Source organism: Myotis lucifugus, unplaced genomic scaffold (assembly GCF_000147115.1).
Source record: "Myotis lucifugus unplaced genomic scaffold, Myoluc2.0 scaffold_6, whole genome shotgun sequence".
Taxonomy (NCBI): Eukaryota; Metazoa; Chordata; class Mammalia; order Chiroptera; family Vespertilionidae; genus Myotis; species Myotis lucifugus.
Genome location: NW_005871054.1, coordinates 6,872,540 through 6,890,801, shown reverse-complemented (window position 1 = coordinate 6,890,801; position 18,262 = coordinate 6,872,540). Strand labels below are relative to the sequence as shown.

The window sequence follows — 18,262 nt, the reverse complement described above, 5'->3', positions numbered from 1 at the left end:
ATATTCTTTTCTTTTGGCCTTCCTCTCATTTACCAAACATATATTTTTAGAGCAACGCAATAGAAATGAAGTGACAAACTTACATGGCCTAGCATTACATAAAAAACCCAAACTTCATATAACACTTACCTGTTTCAGCCTGAAGTTTTTTTAAATTATATCCACCTGGTCCAACAAATTTTGCTCGTTTTGATAATGGAACCTGAACAGTTTCTGAAATGTAGTATAGACAAAAATATAAATAAATACATATATGAATCTAAAACATGTCCTGGTTACTTAAGAGTTTTTATAATATTAACATTTATCTTATCATGAAACCAGTAATAATTTTATTACCTATAACAGGTCCATTTTCTTTTCTAGATGCCCGAGGCTTTGAAATAACTTTGTTCATAATCTGTAGTATCTCCTTCTTTGCCACTAGGAGAGATTAAAAACATAATAAAAATAATAACTACATAAACTAAATATGATAAGTTATAGCAGCAGTTGTCTTAGTTTTTATGGCATAAAATTCAAATTTTTTAGCTTAATAATAAAAGCTCTTCACATTTGTTACCTTGACAATTCTACTTGTATTTCCTTCTCTATTATTATTATCTTAGAAAGTTACTTAATTTGAAAAATTTGAATTTTTAGTGGCCTCCCACTTTGGTGGTTAGTTATGTGTCTAATAACTTAATACTTCTTGATCGAGGGTGTTACATGAAATTTCATTTTCTAAAGCAATGCTTTCTAATAAGCCTATTTTTTATAATAAGCCTACTGGGAATTAGAGTTCCATTAACAAAGTAGATAATGATGAAAGGAGAATGAGGCACACTGGCTTGGCTTACCTGAGGCTTGCTGAATGGCCTCCATTACAATTTTTAATGGTATTCCAGGTAATTTAATATCAGCCTAATAAGGAAAAGCCAAATATTATATAAATACTGATTCACGACATTATTAAATATTATAAAAATGAAACAAAATGGGTTTAAAAATACCTGTAATGCAGTTATTCCCTTATTAGTGCCGGCTATTTTGAAATCCATGTCACCATTGTAATCTTCAATTCCCTTAAGGAATTTAAGAAATTATGATTTAGTTTTAAATACAAACAAAATTCACTCATTGTTATTGTAGAGAAATTTTAAAAAATAGCTTTAGATATAGTAAACTGTGTCCTCTAAGATGACACACATATTTTAACTGCTTCCAATTTGTGACTTTCAAGTTACAAATATTTCATCTGAAAAATCACTATTTTAGATCATGTTTTTCCCTAAAAGCATAAGGATTAATTTATGATTATCCTAAAGTGAGCTAAACTATGGATATTTATATGTAATATATATTTTTAACTCACATCCTATAAAAAACAAGGAGAAAATGTAGAGGAGGAAATCAAGAACAAGGACCTCTATTTCTTGAGTCCTAGCATTCTTTTAAGCAAAGATGCTTGTAAAGTATGTATAATCTTTACCATTAAGTATTGGAAAATGTGAATATACTTGCCAGAATATCTGTTAGCAAACGATAATCTTCTATTTCATCTTTATCAGGATTGTTTTTGGTCACCAATCCTACTGCAACACCCGCAACAGCAGATGAAATAGGAACCCCTGTAATTGAGAGAAAGAACTTCTGTGTGATATATACATCAGCCTAACACATACATTTATCATTCTCTTGACATTTATTTTAATGTAAGTGGATGGTATTCTAAATTGACAGTCACTGAAACTAATTTGGAAAGGTCTTTTTTTTAAAAAAAATTTCCCTCCTTGTGAGGTCACCCTACCTGGCTGTGTCCTTTGGTATCTGACTCCTTCTGGGTTCTGGTTACAGACCCCGCCCCGCCCCCCTTCCTTTTTTTTTTAAGATTTTCAAATTGATTTTTGAGAGAGAGAGGAAGGGAGAAGGAGGGAGAGACAGAGAAACATTTATGTGAGAGTGAAATATGACTGGCTGCCTCCTGCATGCCCCCGCTACCAGGGATTGAGCCTGAAACCTGGGCATGTGCCCTGACCAGGAATCAAACCAGCAATCTTTCAACCAATTGAGCCACACTGGGTGGAAAGATCTTAATAAGTCATCTAACTACCTCATTTTTCTTAAACGTACAATAAAAGCCCCTTAAAAACAATTCTAACAAGTAATAATTCTTTTTAGCACAAAGCTCTCTCTAATAATAGTAATCTTAACGCTTTTTTTTGTTGATTGATTTTAGAGGGGGGAGGAGGGAAGGAGAGACAGACATCAATTTACTGTTGCATTTACTTATGCATTCATTGGTTTCTATCAGTATCCTTTTTATTGGTAGGCCTGTGTTCTTAGTCAACTCATGAACAAAGATAGTGAAAAGAACAAGGTTTAGGGTGACACATCCTCAAGTATTACACTTGAGACCCTTCTCCTACCAACCCATCAGATTAACAAAACCCCTTTGCTCATCCTTCAACCAGTTATGAAATGTGCACCTAGCATCCAGTTTCAATTTCTGCATTATTTATACAAAGATCATAAAGGCTGAACTTTAGATACACTGCATAAGCAGTACCCTCCTTCCTCACTCCAAATCTAGTAATATTTTTGAAAACAAAATATTAGTTTACTATGGCATGGCTTATTTTGACTTTCTCTGGTTCCTACTCTCCACAGCCCTCTTCCCTTACAAAATCCTTATAAACCATTCTTTTTATAGTGTACCTAAGAGTCTTGCTGAGGGTCACTTTCAGGTTCACTGAGTTATACTTTATAGAAAATACCTTTCTTTGCTTTCAGAAGTAAGAACTTTTTGTGTCTTTGGTATACTAACTAGACTCTGTGATTTCTCAAACACTTCAGTTATCTCATCTTGAAGTACTTGTCATACTTGGGATGGATTTTTGTCTAAATCAAAAGATCTGAATTAATTTAAAACAGTTGAAAACTCTTATAATCTCTTTTCAGTTCACCTTTTTCAGAATTTGTTCTGTGTTTTCCAAACTGAGATTAGAAGACTGATGAATGCAAGCTCCACAAGGACAGGGACTTTGTTTTGTGTCCTACTAAGATCAGTGCTTGGTACAAGGGTGGCATACAATAAAGATGTGTTGAATGAATGCCTGAAGGTGAAAATAGAAATAGTATTCTACTAGTTACCTTAAATATCAGATTGTCTCCCTTCCATGGAACACAACTAGAAAAACACCTTTAATTGCTTTTAGCTTTTTTCCCTTTGGCTTAAATTTTAATCTCCCTAGATAATGTTATATATTCACACCATTCTTTTATTTTGTCCTTCGATAGGTTGTCCTGTCTTTCATACTTGTACTGTAAATGTGTAAACTTATAGGGGAACTCCTTGTGTGGCCTCTTGAGTGACTTTAGATTCCTTTTTCTTTCTCGAATAGCATCATTAGTGACTATTTGGCAATAATTGTTATTAGAGACTCTTAAGTTTTTGACTCTTTCCCTTTTAGTGTTTCAGACTCAAAGATTATATTTAACCACTTGTAGTCTTCCTTCTTAAAATTATGTGTACACTCTATGAGTGGCATTATTCTTCTCATAACTTACACAAAGTGGCTGGATGATTACATGGTTATTTTCCCTTATCAGTCCTACTACTGGAATCAACTTTAGTGAAAGGTGGAGCTCTCCACCTTTTGGAAGGTGAGAAAGCTTACTGGATCACCAAGGGCAAGTTAACAATTTCAGTGTATTGCTTTTAGCCAAAAAAAATAGGAATGCCAGCAGATATTTGTGACTACTTTGCTTCTGGCCTGGTTTGGTAAGTTGTAATATCACTTCTCTAAGTCTTACTAATAAATATTCAATTTGAAAGAAATCTTATATTTTATACTAACCAAGTACTGTATAATAAAGCATTAGAAGTTTTGAGACATAATTCTTTTACCTGCATCCATTAATGCTAAACTTCCACAACATGCAGATGCCATAGAAGATGATCCTACAAAAAGAAAAATATTTGCTTTATAATATACTGATTTAAAAAATACATATGTACACAAAATTATTGATACTGGTATTTCCTTATAAATACTCAATTATAATACGAAATTTAATCTTTTCGTCTTTTTAAAAGCACTTAAGGCAAGCTCTCTTAAATCATGAACTATAAAGATGCATATATGATAGCTGTTAGCTATATGTGGCTACTAAATTTAAATTGAAGTAAATTCAGTCCATCAATGAAGAGCAAAGAAATTGAAAATTTTTATCATCAGAGAGAGCAGTGCTAGAGATTCTGATTCTAAGAATCCTCCCAGAACCACTAGCATGCCTCTTTTGTTGCTTAGTCAGAAGTAGTTAAAGATACAGGGCTTTGGCTCTCTCACTGGACCATAAGCAGGAGCCTAACCACACCCAGTAAAGAACAATCTCTAGTTTAAATTCTGAGCTTGCTTTATTTTGCTTAAAAAAAAAAAAAATCTATGACCACCTGATCTATGTCTGCTACATCTTTGAGAATTCTGTACCCTTTCTGCCTTTAATGACTTACCTTGCCTTGACCTATGGACTGATTTTTAAAAAAATTTAAATTTGACCTTTTAACCTAGCCCAGTGATGGCGAACCTTTTGAGCTTGGCGTGTCAGCATTTTGAAAAACCCTAACTTAACTCTGGTGCCAGGTCACATATAGAAATTTTTTGATGTTTGCAACCATAATAAGACAAAGACTTATATTTTTGATATTTATTTTATATATTTAAATGCCATTTAACAAAGAAAAATCAACCAAAAAGATGAGTTCTCGTGTCACCTCTGACATGCGTGTCATAGGTTCGCCATCACTGACCTAGCCTCTCTCTGTGGGGTCTACTTATATCTGTGCCCCTTGCCTAATGGATCACTCAGTTTTGGCCCTTGCTCTGTGGTTCATGAAAATAAAGAAACAACCCAAACTGGATTTCTTATCCTATACTAGGGGCCCATGCACGAATTTGTGCGCCTTGAAAGGAACTGTGGACCGTGAGGCTGTGGTAGGCATAGGGGTGGGTCTTGGCCCATCCTCCATGCCCCGGCCTGGCCCCTCCCACCGCAGCCTCTGCTCCAGTCTGCCGACAGTCCCGCTCCCGCTCCTGCCCTTCCCACGCGCTGACGGCACCTGCCCTGCTCGCACCCCCTGAAGATGCAGAGCTATTGGGGCCGGTGCCAGCAGCGGGTGCGAGCGGAGCTGGGCCATCAGCGACTGCGAGTGGCAGCTGCTGCCCCGATCACCCCTTAGGAGCAGGGGGCGGTGGAGAAGCCCTCAGGGGCAATCAAGGCCAACAGCCACTGCTCGTGGCGCCAAGCGATTGGAACTGGCACCAGGCACGGGCTGCGGTTGCGAGCAGGGCCAGTGCTGGCAGTGGGTGTGAGCGGCAGCTCTGGCACTGGCAGTGAGTGTGAGCGGGGCTGTTGCCGGCAGTGGGTACGAGAGGCGGCTGTCGGCCCCGATTGATCTCCCCTCAGGAGCAGGGGGAGGTGGAGAAGTCCTGAGGGGTGGTTGGGGCTGGCAGCCACTGCTTGCACAGCTGACAGCACTGAGTGATCGGGGACAGTGCCGGATGCTGGCAGTGGGTGTGAGCGGTGGCTCCGGCGCTGGCAGCGGGTGCGAGCAGGGCTGGCGCCGGCAGCAGGACCACAGCCCATGGGAGCAAAGAATTTTCAGTAACCACCAGAGGCTCACCCCGATGGCAGTAACTGGCACCCCACCTTGGTCTGGTGTTCCTGCTCACCTGCTCCACCATCCCGCCGTGGCCAACACCCACCATGTTCCGCGCACACCCCCTGATGTCAGCACATGTCATAGTGACCAGTTTGGTTGTTCCACCGTTCAGTCTATTTGAATATTAGCCTTTTATTAAAAACCTAATATGCAAATCGACTGAACAGTGGAACGACTGGTTGCTATGATGCGCACTGACCACCTGGGGGCAGACGCTCAATGCAGGAGCTGCCCCCGGTGGTCAATGCACTCCCACAGGGGGAGCGCCACTCAGCCAGAAGCCGGGCTTATGGCTGGCGAGTGCAGCAGTGGTGGTGGGAGCCTCTCCCACCTCCTTGGTAGCGCTAAGGAGCAGCAAGCCTAACGGTAAGGACAGTGAGCAGGCGGGTGGTAAGGAGCGAGAGGTCCCAGACTACAAGAGGGTGCAGGCTGGGCTGAGGGACCTCCCCACCCCAAGTACATGAATTTCGTGCACCTGGCCTTTAGTAACAGATAAAGAGAAATATTTGTTTTACATTGCTTTCAAAACATCTAATTAGATAGAACAGATTCAGTCAAGTCTATGATTAACTAAACACACTGTAGTAACAAACAATGTAACATTAGTTCTGAAAAGTTAAGAATATAACATGGGTGCCCTAGCTGGTTTGGCTCAGTGGATAGAGCATCAACCTGTGGACTGAAAGGTCCTGGGTTCAATTCCGATCAAGGGCATGCTTGGGGTCAGGGCTCGATGCCCAGTAGGGGGCGTGTAGGAGGCAGCCAGTCGATGATTCTTTCTCATCATTGATGTTTCTCTCTCCTTCTCCCTCCCTTTCTGAAATCAATAAAAAATATATTTAAAAAAAAGAATATAACAGGGAATCTGATCTTTTTAACTAGGAATAATATATTTCAATGTCATACCATTTGACTCCAGGACTTCAGATGTGACTCTTATGGTGAAAGGAAAATCTTTGGGAATAACAGGATACAGAGCTTTCTCAGCAAGAGCACCTAAATTAGAATAAAAAATAATGAGCAAGAGAGAAACCAAGATGGCGACATACGTAAACACCGGAAATTGCTGCCTCGCACAACCACTTCAAAAATACAACTAAAAGACAAAACGGGCATCATCCAGAACCATAGGAAGGCTGGCTGAGTGGAAATTCTACAACTAGAAGGAAAGAGAAAAGCACTGAGACTCAGAGGAGGTGTGGAAGTAAAGTGCAGAGGTATGGAGGCGCACGCCGAAAGGGCTGGCAGCTGAGGACGCGGCGCGCGAGGAGAGGGCTGGCGGCTGAGGACACGGTTGTCTTTTTCTATTGGGAGGGAGTCTCAAGCTCCTGACTGCTCTGAACTCCCGTTCCGGTTGAGTCTCTGGGGACCCAGACTCATACGGGGAGAAACTGGACTGTCTGGCATCGGGCAGAACTTGAGGGAGGCTTTCTCTCAGAGGTGCTTGCAGCGATTACCGGGACACTGAGACGCGGGGCCTCTTAGGGTAGGACTGGGGAGCAGCCATAGCTGCTTGCTCCGCCCTGTTGATCCCCTGAGACCCCGCCCCACCCAAGCTGTGCACAGAGGCTTTTGCATATGAAAGGCCTGGCCCTTTGCAACCTGAAAATTACCTAACAAATTGCAGCTGAATCAGAGAGACTCAGAACTTCCAAAAGAAGGTCCAAGGCCCCACAGCAGTTTGCATTGCTTCACAGGTGGGCCTCATCTGGGCTCCTCCAAACCCCAAACAAAGAAGAGGAATCTGCAGATCTCTCCATAGCTCCTGCTGGGTAGCCTCGGGCAGAGGCTAAATTAGCACCTCCTTAGAGATCCAAGAGCCAGTGTACCCAGTGGTCAGAGTGGGACCATCCAGATTACAACTCCTCAGATCTATAAGGGACAGAATCAGGGGGCAGACTCAGTGAGCACCAAAGCCCCACTGAAGCAAGTCTTGCCCCAGAAGGGTCTCCAGCTCAGAAGTTCTCCCACTGCAGACACAGCTGATTCTCACAGCCAATTGGCCTGGAGGTCAATTCCTCCTAGTGATACCTACAACAATCAAGACTTAACTAGAACAAGACTGTGCAGAAAGCCCACAAAGGGGTGCACCAAGAGTGTCCACCTCAGGTAATTGGGGAGGCTGAGCCACTGGGCCCTATAGGACACCTAACACAGAAAGCCACTGTATCAACACAGGGAAGCATAAAAAATGTGGAGACAAAGAAACAAGTCACAAATGACAGAAATGGAGGAAAGCAAACTACTGGATATAGAGTTTAACACATTGTTTGCGGGTAGTTTTTATCCCGTGCTCTACTACACTGGTAGAAGGTATAAATACGTAAAACGTATAAATACGTTTCCCGCATACAATGTGTTAAAACCACACTTTTAAGGTTTTTCAAGAATTTTCTAGAAATTGCTGATAAATTTAGTGAGACCCTCAAGAAATCTAGTGAGACTGCCGATAAATTTAGTGAGACCCTCAAGAAATCTAGTGAGACCTTCGAGGTTATGAAAAAGGACCAACTAGAAATTAAGCATACACTGACTGAAATAAAGGATATTATGCAGAGTTCCAACAGCAGACTAGAAGATCGCAAGAATCAAGTCAAAGATTTGAAATACGAAGAAGCAAAAATCACCCAACCGGAAAAACAAAAAGAAAAAAGAATCCAAAAATATGAAGATAGTGTAAGGAGCCTCTGGGACAACTTCAGGCGTACCAACATCCGAATTATAGGGGTGTCAGAAGAAGAGAGAGAGCAAGATATTGAAAACCTATTTGAAGAAATAATGACAGAAAACTTCCCCTACCTGGTGAAAGAAATAGACTTACAAGTCCAGGAAGCACAGAGAACCCCAAACAAAAGGAATCCAAAGAGGACCACACCAAGACACATCATAATTAAAATGCCAAGGGCAAAAGACAAAGAGAAAATCTTAAAAGCAGCAAGAGGAAAACAATCAGTTACCTACAAGGGAGTACCCATAAGACTGTCAGCTGATTTCTCAACAGAAACTATGCAGGCCAGAAGGGAGTGGCAAGAAATATTCAAAGTGATGAATACCAAGAACCTACAACCTAGATTACTTTATCCAGCAAAGCTATCATTCAGAATTGAAGGTCAGATAAAGAGCTTCACAGATAAGGAAAAGCTAAAGGAGTTCATCACCACCAAACCAGTATTATATGAAATGCTGAAAGGTATCCTTTAAGAAGAGGAAGAAGAAGAAAAAGGTAAAGATACAAATTATGAACAACAAATACATATCTATCAACAAGTGAATCTAAAAATCAAGTGAATTAATAATCCGATGAACAGAATAAACCGGTGAATGTAACAGAATCAGGGGCATAGAAAGGGAGTGGACTGACTTCTTAGGGGGGAAAGGGGTGAGGGGGGTGTGGGAAGAGACTGGACAAAAATTGCACACCTATGGATGAGAACAGTGGGTGGCGGGGGTAAGGGCAGAGGGTGGGGTGGGAACTGGGTGGAGGGGAGCTATGGGGGGAAAAAAGAGGAACAACTGTAATAATCTGAATAAAGATTTAATTAAAAAAAATAAAAATAAAAACAAATAGTGAGCAAAAAAAATGTCTCTGTAAGAATACCATATAAGTTTACAAATTTGTACTCACCATGCCCAAGTTCTCTTCTATTTACACCAGTGACTTTGCCAATTTCATTTGTTGCATAAGGAGGAAACTTCAAAACAAAACAAAACAAAACCCACATACATATATAACTGGCATGGAAAGATATCCAAGATATATTACCAAAATAATAAAACAAGTTACAAAACTGTAGAATTCCAATTTGTTAAAATAAAAAAAGAACATAGATACATACACACACAGAGAAAATGTCTGGACATCCATATATACACTATATTGCTAAAAGCAGGTATTTCTAGTGTATTGTGAATCAGGTGGGAAGTGAATAGTTATAGAAATTTATACCATAAATTTAAATTATTAACAATAACAAGTATATATTTTTTCACCTGAGAGTATGTTTTATTATTTTTATAGAGAGAGGAAGGAAGAGGGAGAGAGGAAAGAGAAAAGAAACACCGCTGTAAGAGAAACAAAGGTTGCCTCCCTCCTGTACTCGCCCAGCTGGGATCTGACTGCAACTCATGTATGTGCCCTGAGCAGAAACCGAATATGTGACCCTTTGGTCTATCAGACAATACTCCAACCAACTGAGCCACAATGGTCAGGGCAAAATATATTTTTATAATAAGACAAAAAAACCACCCCAAAACAAGGCCAGATTAAAAAAAAAAATCCACACTGGAGGAAACAGATCTTTTCCAGTAAGGGTTTTACTTTAGACAGAGGTTGTAAACTTTTATTTGATTACTAGAGGCCTGGTGCATGACATTTGTGCACTTGGTGGGGGGGGGGGGGGGGAGAGTCCCTCAGCCCGGCCTGCGCCCTTTCGCAGTCTGGGAGCCATTGGGGAACGTCCGACTGACGGCTCTCGGGGAGTAGGCCTAAGCAGTCAGTCAGATATCCTTAGTGCTGCTGCAGAGGTGGGAGAGGCTCCCACCACCATTGCTGTGCTCACCAGCTGTCAGCCCGGCTTCTGGCTGAGCGGAGCTCCCTGTGTGGGAGCACACTGACCACCAGGGGGCAGTTCCTGCGTTGAGTGTCTGCCCCCTGGTGGTCAGTGCGCATCATAGCGACCAGTTGTTCCACCGTTTGGTTGATTTGCATATTACCCTTTTATTATATAGGATTATGTTGTCTTAAGGGATATGAATTAGTTGTGATAATTTAAAAAATTGGGAAATTAACCATAAAAATCTGGAATTCCAGTTTTTCGAAACAAAATATTTTTAAGGAGTGATGAATTAAAGGAATCTGATTAAGTTCTGGATTTAGCAGTCAATTTGAGAGGAGGACAGAGGAACGTCCTGAACTGCAACATGAGTGCAGCACCACCCTGACTGGTGAATTCTATAGTTCAAATGGCTCTGAGGCCTCAGACAGATTATAAAGAAATGAATGTAATGAAGAAGAAATCTGTGGGTTAAAAGCCAAAATTTTTAAATGGGCAAGACTAAACTATAGTAGCTAGGGATGTACACTAAAAACACAAGGCAGTGATTATAGAAAACTCAGGAGAGTAGTTAATTTTAGGGGAAAAAGGGTGTTGAGACTGGGATGAAAAATGTGGAATGGTAACATTCTATTTTCTGATTTGGGTGGAGGTTACATGAGTGCCTGCTTATAAAAACTCATTAAACCATATGTCGTTTTACATGGTTTTCATTACCTGTATTTTACTTTACAATAAAACTATTTTAAAAAATGTGATGATACAACATAGCCCATAGTTTTGTCCTACGCCCTCCCCTACCTCTTTCCCAATATCAGCTAGAGCTACACATTTCAGAGCTGCCCTTTTAAAAAAGATTGCTATGTGCTCTTTAGCTCATGATAGAGGATGTGCTTCTATAGCACTTGGGTATATCCACAAGAGGACATGTATAAGGGACACCTGATTTGTGAAAGTCACCAGGTTTGTGGATATTTTCTAGCACATATTACATGAACTGTTCTCTATTAATTATAATAGGTTCACCAAAATTGAGATATTGGGATTTGGGAAGCCAACAACAGTCACTCAAAGGTGAAGTGACTTGCTGTTTTACAATAGCCTTCCAGTGTCTATGCTTTAAATAATAAAATTAAAGTATTATATGTCATGTCTGGTCCTTTACAATAAGTTGTGAAAAAAGTCAATCACAAACTCAATTAGATGTAATAATTTCATACAAAGTGCTATAATATTAAATACATCAGTTCTTTGACTGCTAATCAACTGAGTAAAAATATGAACATATAAATGAAGTATAAGAGAGAAGGTAATTTGCCAGTTGAGGTATTTGAAAAGCCCGATTGTTGTTTGACACATGTGAATAAGTACAACTCTTTGTTGACTAAAACAATATTGCCTACTATACTTTAATGTATGACTCAGAACAGAAGTTGCTGATTGGAAAACTACTTATCTTTCTAAATCCCTTCTGTATGCAATAAAGTAAAAGTCCCCAAATCCACCTTAACAGATATATGATAAAACTAGCATAGTAAAATGTAAATGGTAGAACCTAGGTAGTGGGTATACAGATATTCATTGTAAAATTCTTTCAACTTTGCTGTATCCTAAACATTTTTCATAAAATATTTTAATAATAAAAAATTCACCTTACCTCATAGTGCAGCATGAAATTTTTATCTTTTACTCCACTACAAACAAAAAGCATAATATTCAAACCATTATACAGATACAAATTTATTTCAATAAACAATTAAAAGGGATTTAAAAAACAACACAATTGGGTATTAGAGAGTTGGTCTGAAACTGAAAATGAGGAGAATTAGAAGGATGTCAGAGACAGTATTTTTTCTGGGGCTAATGATTGAATTCTTTAGGAAGACAGTGAAAAAAGAAACCAACTTAAATATCCAGATTTGAATACTAAAACCATCTTTTAAAGTATTAACTATTGGGAGAATCATAAATGTTATAAACTCATTAGTTAAGTCTAAGGATCTTTCTCCCAGTCAAATGTGAATTGAAGATCAGTAACTGAAATGATATAGCTGAGAGCAATCAGAAGATCTGACAGGCAAAGATCTTTTCAGGGTTTGAAGCTGTGTTGGCTCCTTAAAAAAAGAGTCAGTGTGAAGAAGAGCAGGGCAACCAAGTTTTGGCCCAGATGAGAATTTATAATACAAAGTATAAGAGCTCTTCCAAAGGATTATGATTATGCAAACAGCTTCACTGTCAATTTTATTAGATACATGAAAAACAATTAGTGATGCTATCATGAAGATACAGGGGATTATCCTCATCAGTTGGGCAGTAGGAAGAGGAAGGCAGTCCTGTAGTCTTTCAAAACCCTTAACCAGGGAAAGGGAAGCAACCCTGTTAGGCACTGAGAAAAGAAAGAGCTATGGTGGCCATGAGTCCTAGGACATTGATGCAGTAATGCTAGTGGGGATTGTAATATAGATTCTTATCATATGAAATTGGCCAACAGGATTTTATTGCTGATGTTTTAGGAACAGAAGAGAGCCAAGTATTTCTGAACACAAATTCAAATGTGCCTTGGGATTAGACAAGGTTTTATCATTTAGTAACAGCCATCAGATTCATTTCAGCAACTGGATTCCTGCTTTTTACTTGCTCTCTTCTTCGTAACAGAAAAATCTATCCATTCAAGATTAACTCGGAAATCTATCCTGAGGAATGGTTCTAGAGACAGAGAATAAACTAAATGTACCCATATTAAAGAATTAAATTCTTTACCAATATTTGTTTTGACCAATGAGTTAGATAATATAAAAAGTCCCTTGAAATTACAATTATGTAAATAGGAAAAAGTAGAGAGGTACAGGTCTTAAAAAGTAATAATGAATAATAATATACCACATGAGCTTCAATTATACATGGGGACATCATAACCTAAAAACATAACTTACTTCATAGCTGTCATAATTCGGTCCGACTTAATACTGGATTCTAATGAATCAAATGTGACAGTACAAAACACCTAAAGAAGAAACAAAATTTGTCAGGCTTTAGTTTACTAACAGCAAAGATGAAAATGAGAAATATCTGAAGAACCCAATTAGCTCTTAGAGAAATGGGATACGTATAATCTATACAAATCTACACATGGTACTTAATACAATAATCATCAATAACCCGAAGGTCTAATATCACATAGACTACATATGTAAAGCACTGTACTAGAAGTGCTAGGGGAGGAGGAAGGAATATTCATAAAACCTGACCATAAAGAAAGCCTCAATGAAGGTCCAGCCAATAAAACTGCATTAAAAAAAATTAATCTTCTTTGAAGGGACTTAACATAATCCAGAGACTCTACAATATATTATTCAAAACATTCAGGATACAACCTACAAAAAAATAGGAAATGGGACCCATCCTCAAGAGAAAAAGACAATGAATAGAGATTAACCCTGAGCTAATTCAGATGTTAGATTAACAGACAAGGACTTTCAATAGCTATTATATTCAAGGACATAAAAAAAACCCAAATGGAAATTCTAAAACTGAAAAATATGTTATCTCATAAATGAAAGGAGATAACAAGAGTCAGTGAACAAGAAGACAGATTAATAGAAATTGCCCAATCTAAAGAATAGAAGGAATGGAGGGAGAACATAGTCTCAGGGACCTGTGGGACAATTTCAAGAGGACTAACAGATGTACTTGCAATCCCAGAAGGAGAGAAAAGAGAGAGAGATACCAAAAAATATTTGAAGAAATTATGGCTGAAATTTCTCAAGTTAAATGAAAGACAAATTTATAGGTTCAAGCTCAGGAAACTGTTAGCAGGATAAATACAAAGAAAACCACACTGTTCACAGTCATACTGCTGAAAACCAAAGACAATATCCTGAAAGCACCCAGAAGAAAACAATAACGTACAATGAACAATGATTTGAATGAGTCCCAACTTTTTATCAGCTGAAAATGGAGGGGAAAACTCCACTGGAACATTTTTATGTGCAAAACAAACAAACAAAAAAACAAACAAACAGTCCCTCCCCCCCAAAAAACGCACCACTCCAAAACACAAAATCTATATCCAGCAAAAAGATTTTTTGTGTTTAAATGCAAAATAAAGACATTTCAAATAAATTTATTTGAATTGTCAGAAAACCCACAGGACAATACTAACGGAGGACTAGTTGTAAACATGGATCTTCAGGAAGAAATAAAAAGTATTAGAAATGGTAAATATATGGGTCAATATATATAAAAAAAATCTTTCCCTCTTACCTTCTTTAAAATACATATGACTGAAATAAAAGTTTTAACATAGCCTTGTGGAGTTTATAACATGTAGATGTAGCTCATAAGCCTACTACAGTATAAAGAATGGAAGAAGGGATAAATAGACCTAAATGGTTGCAAACTTCCTCATTTTATGTGAAGTGGTACAAAATTAACTCTAGAAAGACTGAAAAGTTAAAGTTGTATATTGTAATCTCTATGGTAACCATTGAAAAATGCAGAGGTATAGCTAAAATGCAAATAGACAAATTAAAATGAAATTCAAAAAAAAACCTGATTAATCCAAAAAGAAGTCAGAAAGAACAGAAAAACAAAAACAGAGGGGCCAAACAAAACTAATAATGACAGACCTAAGTTCAATCACATCACTACTTAAACTGAACATTAATGGACTAAACATTCCAATTAAAAGGCAGAGAGTGTCAGAACGGTTAGCAAAAGTATGTGTAATATCCTAATGGAGTTATTTAAAAAACTTTATTAAGAGGCATAAAAAACCTGACTCAAAAGTGAGGTAGACTATATTCATTGTAAAGACTGTGATTTAAATTGTAAAAATATCATTTCTCAAATGAATTCATAAATTCAGTGACATTTAAATCTAAATATTTTTCAGAACTTGATATAATAGTAAAATTCAAACGAAGGCACAAATGTAACATAATATCTAAGACAATAATTGAAGGAGAGGGGAGAATAAACAAGGATTTGCTTTTCATATATTAAGATATACTAAGATGATAATAATTAAAACAATTTGAAAATGGGCCAGGAAACGCATAGAAAAATGGAGGATATATTTCAAAATGTATTTGTAAACTTTGAAAATAAGGTGACATTGCAAATCAATGGGAAAAAAATGAAATACTAAAAAACAATTTTGTAAAATTGGCTCATTCTGGAGGTTTCCACCTTGCACCATGTGCAGGAATAAACTCCAAGATAGATTTATGGTCTAAATTTGAAAGCTAAAACTATAACGTTAATAGACAAGAAAGTAAGTGCATATTTTTGTGACTTTGGGGTAAGGAAGGAAATTCCTAAATATGACTTGAAAAACACAAACCACAAAAGTTGAACAGGGAAGGATTAATTACATCAAAACTAAAGATTTCAGGTTCATTGTAGACATACAGTAGTAGACATATAGTAGGCTACCACAAACAAAGTTAAAAGGCATATGAGAAAGAGGGAGATAATACATACAAATTCTGGTTACTGAAAGGAGTAACATATGAAACACTTAAGAAATCACTGAAAAATAGCAGAAAAAAGACAGTTAACCATACTGAAAAAAATTGCCCAAAGAATATGAACAGATAAACCAAAAAAGAGCAAACCTGAACCAGTGCTACCACTTTGCACACAGCTCCAGGGACACTATGTGAAAATAGGGTCCTAGAGGTGTACAGCCCCCAGGGTATGGTTTATACAGTGACTGGCTATTACATAAAGACTAGAGGCCAAGTGCATGAAATTTGTGCACTCGGGAGCAAAGGGGGGTTCTTGGGGGATGTCCCTCAGCCCGGCTATGCCCTCTTGCAGCGCCGCTGGCCGGGTAGCCTGGGCCTCCCTCTGCGGGGCGATTGATCGTGGAACCCCCTGATTGATCGCCCTGCAGAGGGTGGCCTGGGCCTCCCTCTGCGGGGCAATTGATCGCGGACCCCCCCCCCAATTGATCGCCCCACCGGCTGGTGGCCTGGGCCTCCCTCTGCGGGGCACTCGTGGGGCGATGGTGGGGCCCCCCGACCAATCTGGCCTAGCACCAGTGCGTGTCATAGCATGGTCATCCAGATGGTCGTTCTGCTGTTCGGCCGATCAGTCAATTTGCATATTATGCTTTTATTATTATAGAATATTTCACTCATAATTAGGGCAACATAAATGAAAACAATGATACACCACTTTGTACCCATTAGATTGGCAAAGTTAAATTAGGGATTAATAGAAGAAAAAAGAGGTACAAAGCATAATATACACAAAACAACAGATACACATACATGTTAAATACAAGAGAATGGGTGCCTATGTAAGGGAAAAGAATAGACTGAGGTACATACTAAATGGAGAAAATAAATTGAGGATCTTGAATAGACAATATCCCATAAACTAAGGAATCTGAGCGACTCAATTATATGTACCTCAAAAAAGCTTTTAAGAAATTAAAAAAAAATTAGATATTAATCTGATTAGTACATTCCATGATAAAAACTTACAGCATCCACATAATGTATCTCTATTAGATCTAATTAAGCAATCCTGATGCAGCAAATAATTATAGCTTTTTACATATATTACCTGTGTTTGTCCCCTTTGAAATAATGCTGATCCATGAAGAATTTTAAACATATCTACCTCACAATTTATATTTCTGAGTGAAGTCAAATCCCGACCATCACACCTATAGCAATAAAGAAAATAAGTGTATAAGGCCGTGTTGGAAAACAGAAAAATAATATATTACTTTATCCCTATCGGGAAGGTCTCAACCCCAGCTGCATATCATAATCACCTGTAGAACTTTAAGAACTTTACTTGGGCGTCACCCTAAGACCCACTGAATCAGCATCTTGGGGGTTGTTACCCATACACCTGTATGTTAAAAAGCTCTGCAAGTAAGTGTTACATGCAGTCAGGGCTGTAAAGCACTGCTCTATGCACAAGGCCCAGAGAGATAGTCAAACACATCCACAAAATTCACACACCCTTCAACAGGTACCCAATTATAAAATAAATACGATAATTCTCTCCTGTTTACTTAAAGAACAGCTCCTTGCTTTGAGAAAGCTGCCATTTTCAAGGCAACTTGCAGAGACAGTGCATGCTTCAATTCCATTAAAAAATGATATATTTACCTTTTATATTCATTCAAAATAATACTTCTAAAAACCTCTTTTGCAACAACATTGAACGATTCTATTATTTCATATGAATCAGCCTCTGGAAATTTTTCTATACAAGAAAGAAAAACAAAACAAAGGTTTTCTTTTTTTGGAAGATAGGATTTCTTGTAAGTTCACAGTATCAAATCAATTAGCTATGGAAGTAAACCAAGGGAGTTAACTCTGAACATTTAGTCCTCAGGTTAACGAAGTAGATAAATCAAATGTTCTCAAATAGGAGACACACAAGTATTATACCTCAAATGTACTATTATTGGGAACTTAGTTTGCTTTGTACCAGAATAGTGCTTTGAAATCAGCTCTCTATTGCATTATGTTACCTGACAAATCCAGCCTACTGTATTATGAAAAAGTCTAAATGACACCTTTAAGAGCAGTCACCTTCACTGTTTTGCCTGAGGAACTTTTATCTTAGTCTGCAAATAGAGGAATAATTTTCTTTGTATATTACAAATCCCTAACATTTACCAAGTTCTTTCATGACCCCGGTACTTTTTTTTTTTTTTTAATGTCTTTAATCTTTATAAGAACTTAAGGAGGTACATTCTATTATTATCTCCATTCTACAGAAGAAAACAAAGCAGGCCTAAAGAGGTGGTGTAGATTGCCTGAGATAAGTAGTAACAGACACAGCTATGATCTGAATATAGATCTGTCTCCCTAGGCTTATACTTTTATTTAGTTATTTTTTTAGAAATTTTTATTCATTTATCTTAGAAGAAGGGAGAGTGAGAGAAAAATATTGATTTGTTGTTCCACTTATTTATGCATTCATTGGTTAATTCTTACATGTGCCCTGACTGGATATTGAACCCACAACCTTG

The 18,262-nt window shown here is 38.2% G+C and overlaps 1 protein-coding gene and 1 long non-coding RNA gene across 3 annotated transcripts in view; one reads left to right on the top strand and one right to left on the bottom strand.

The window, feature by feature from the left end:
* PNPT1 (polyribonucleotide nucleotidyltransferase 1) overlaps positions 1-18,262 on the bottom strand; it is a 43,253-nt gene that overhangs the window by 5,354 nt on the left and 19,637 nt on the right. For both annotated transcript variants that reach the window (XM_006083322.3, XM_006083323.3), the window contains exons 12-23: positions 17,391-17,487; positions 16,834-16,936; positions 13,191-13,261; positions 11,915-11,951; positions 9,330-9,396; positions 6,611-6,700; positions 3,890-3,943; positions 1,504-1,610; positions 993-1,064; positions 840-903; positions 340-423; positions 130-213 (exon numbers count right to left, since the gene is read on the bottom strand). In XM_006083322.3, coding sequence (XP_006083384.1) covers positions 130-213; positions 340-423; positions 840-903; positions 993-1,064; positions 1,504-1,610; positions 3,890-3,943; positions 6,611-6,700; positions 9,330-9,396; positions 11,915-11,951; positions 13,191-13,261; positions 16,834-16,936; positions 17,391-17,487 — 930 coding nt within the window. The remainder of the gene's footprint in view (positions 1-129; positions 214-339; positions 424-839; positions 904-992; positions 1,065-1,503; positions 1,611-3,889; positions 3,944-6,610; positions 6,701-9,329; positions 9,397-11,914; positions 11,952-13,190; positions 13,262-16,833; positions 16,937-17,390; positions 17,488-18,262) is intronic.
* Positions 1-18,262, top strand: part of LOC102441886 — a 50,031-nt gene that overhangs the window by 12,367 nt on the left and 19,402 nt on the right. The window lies entirely within an intron of this gene.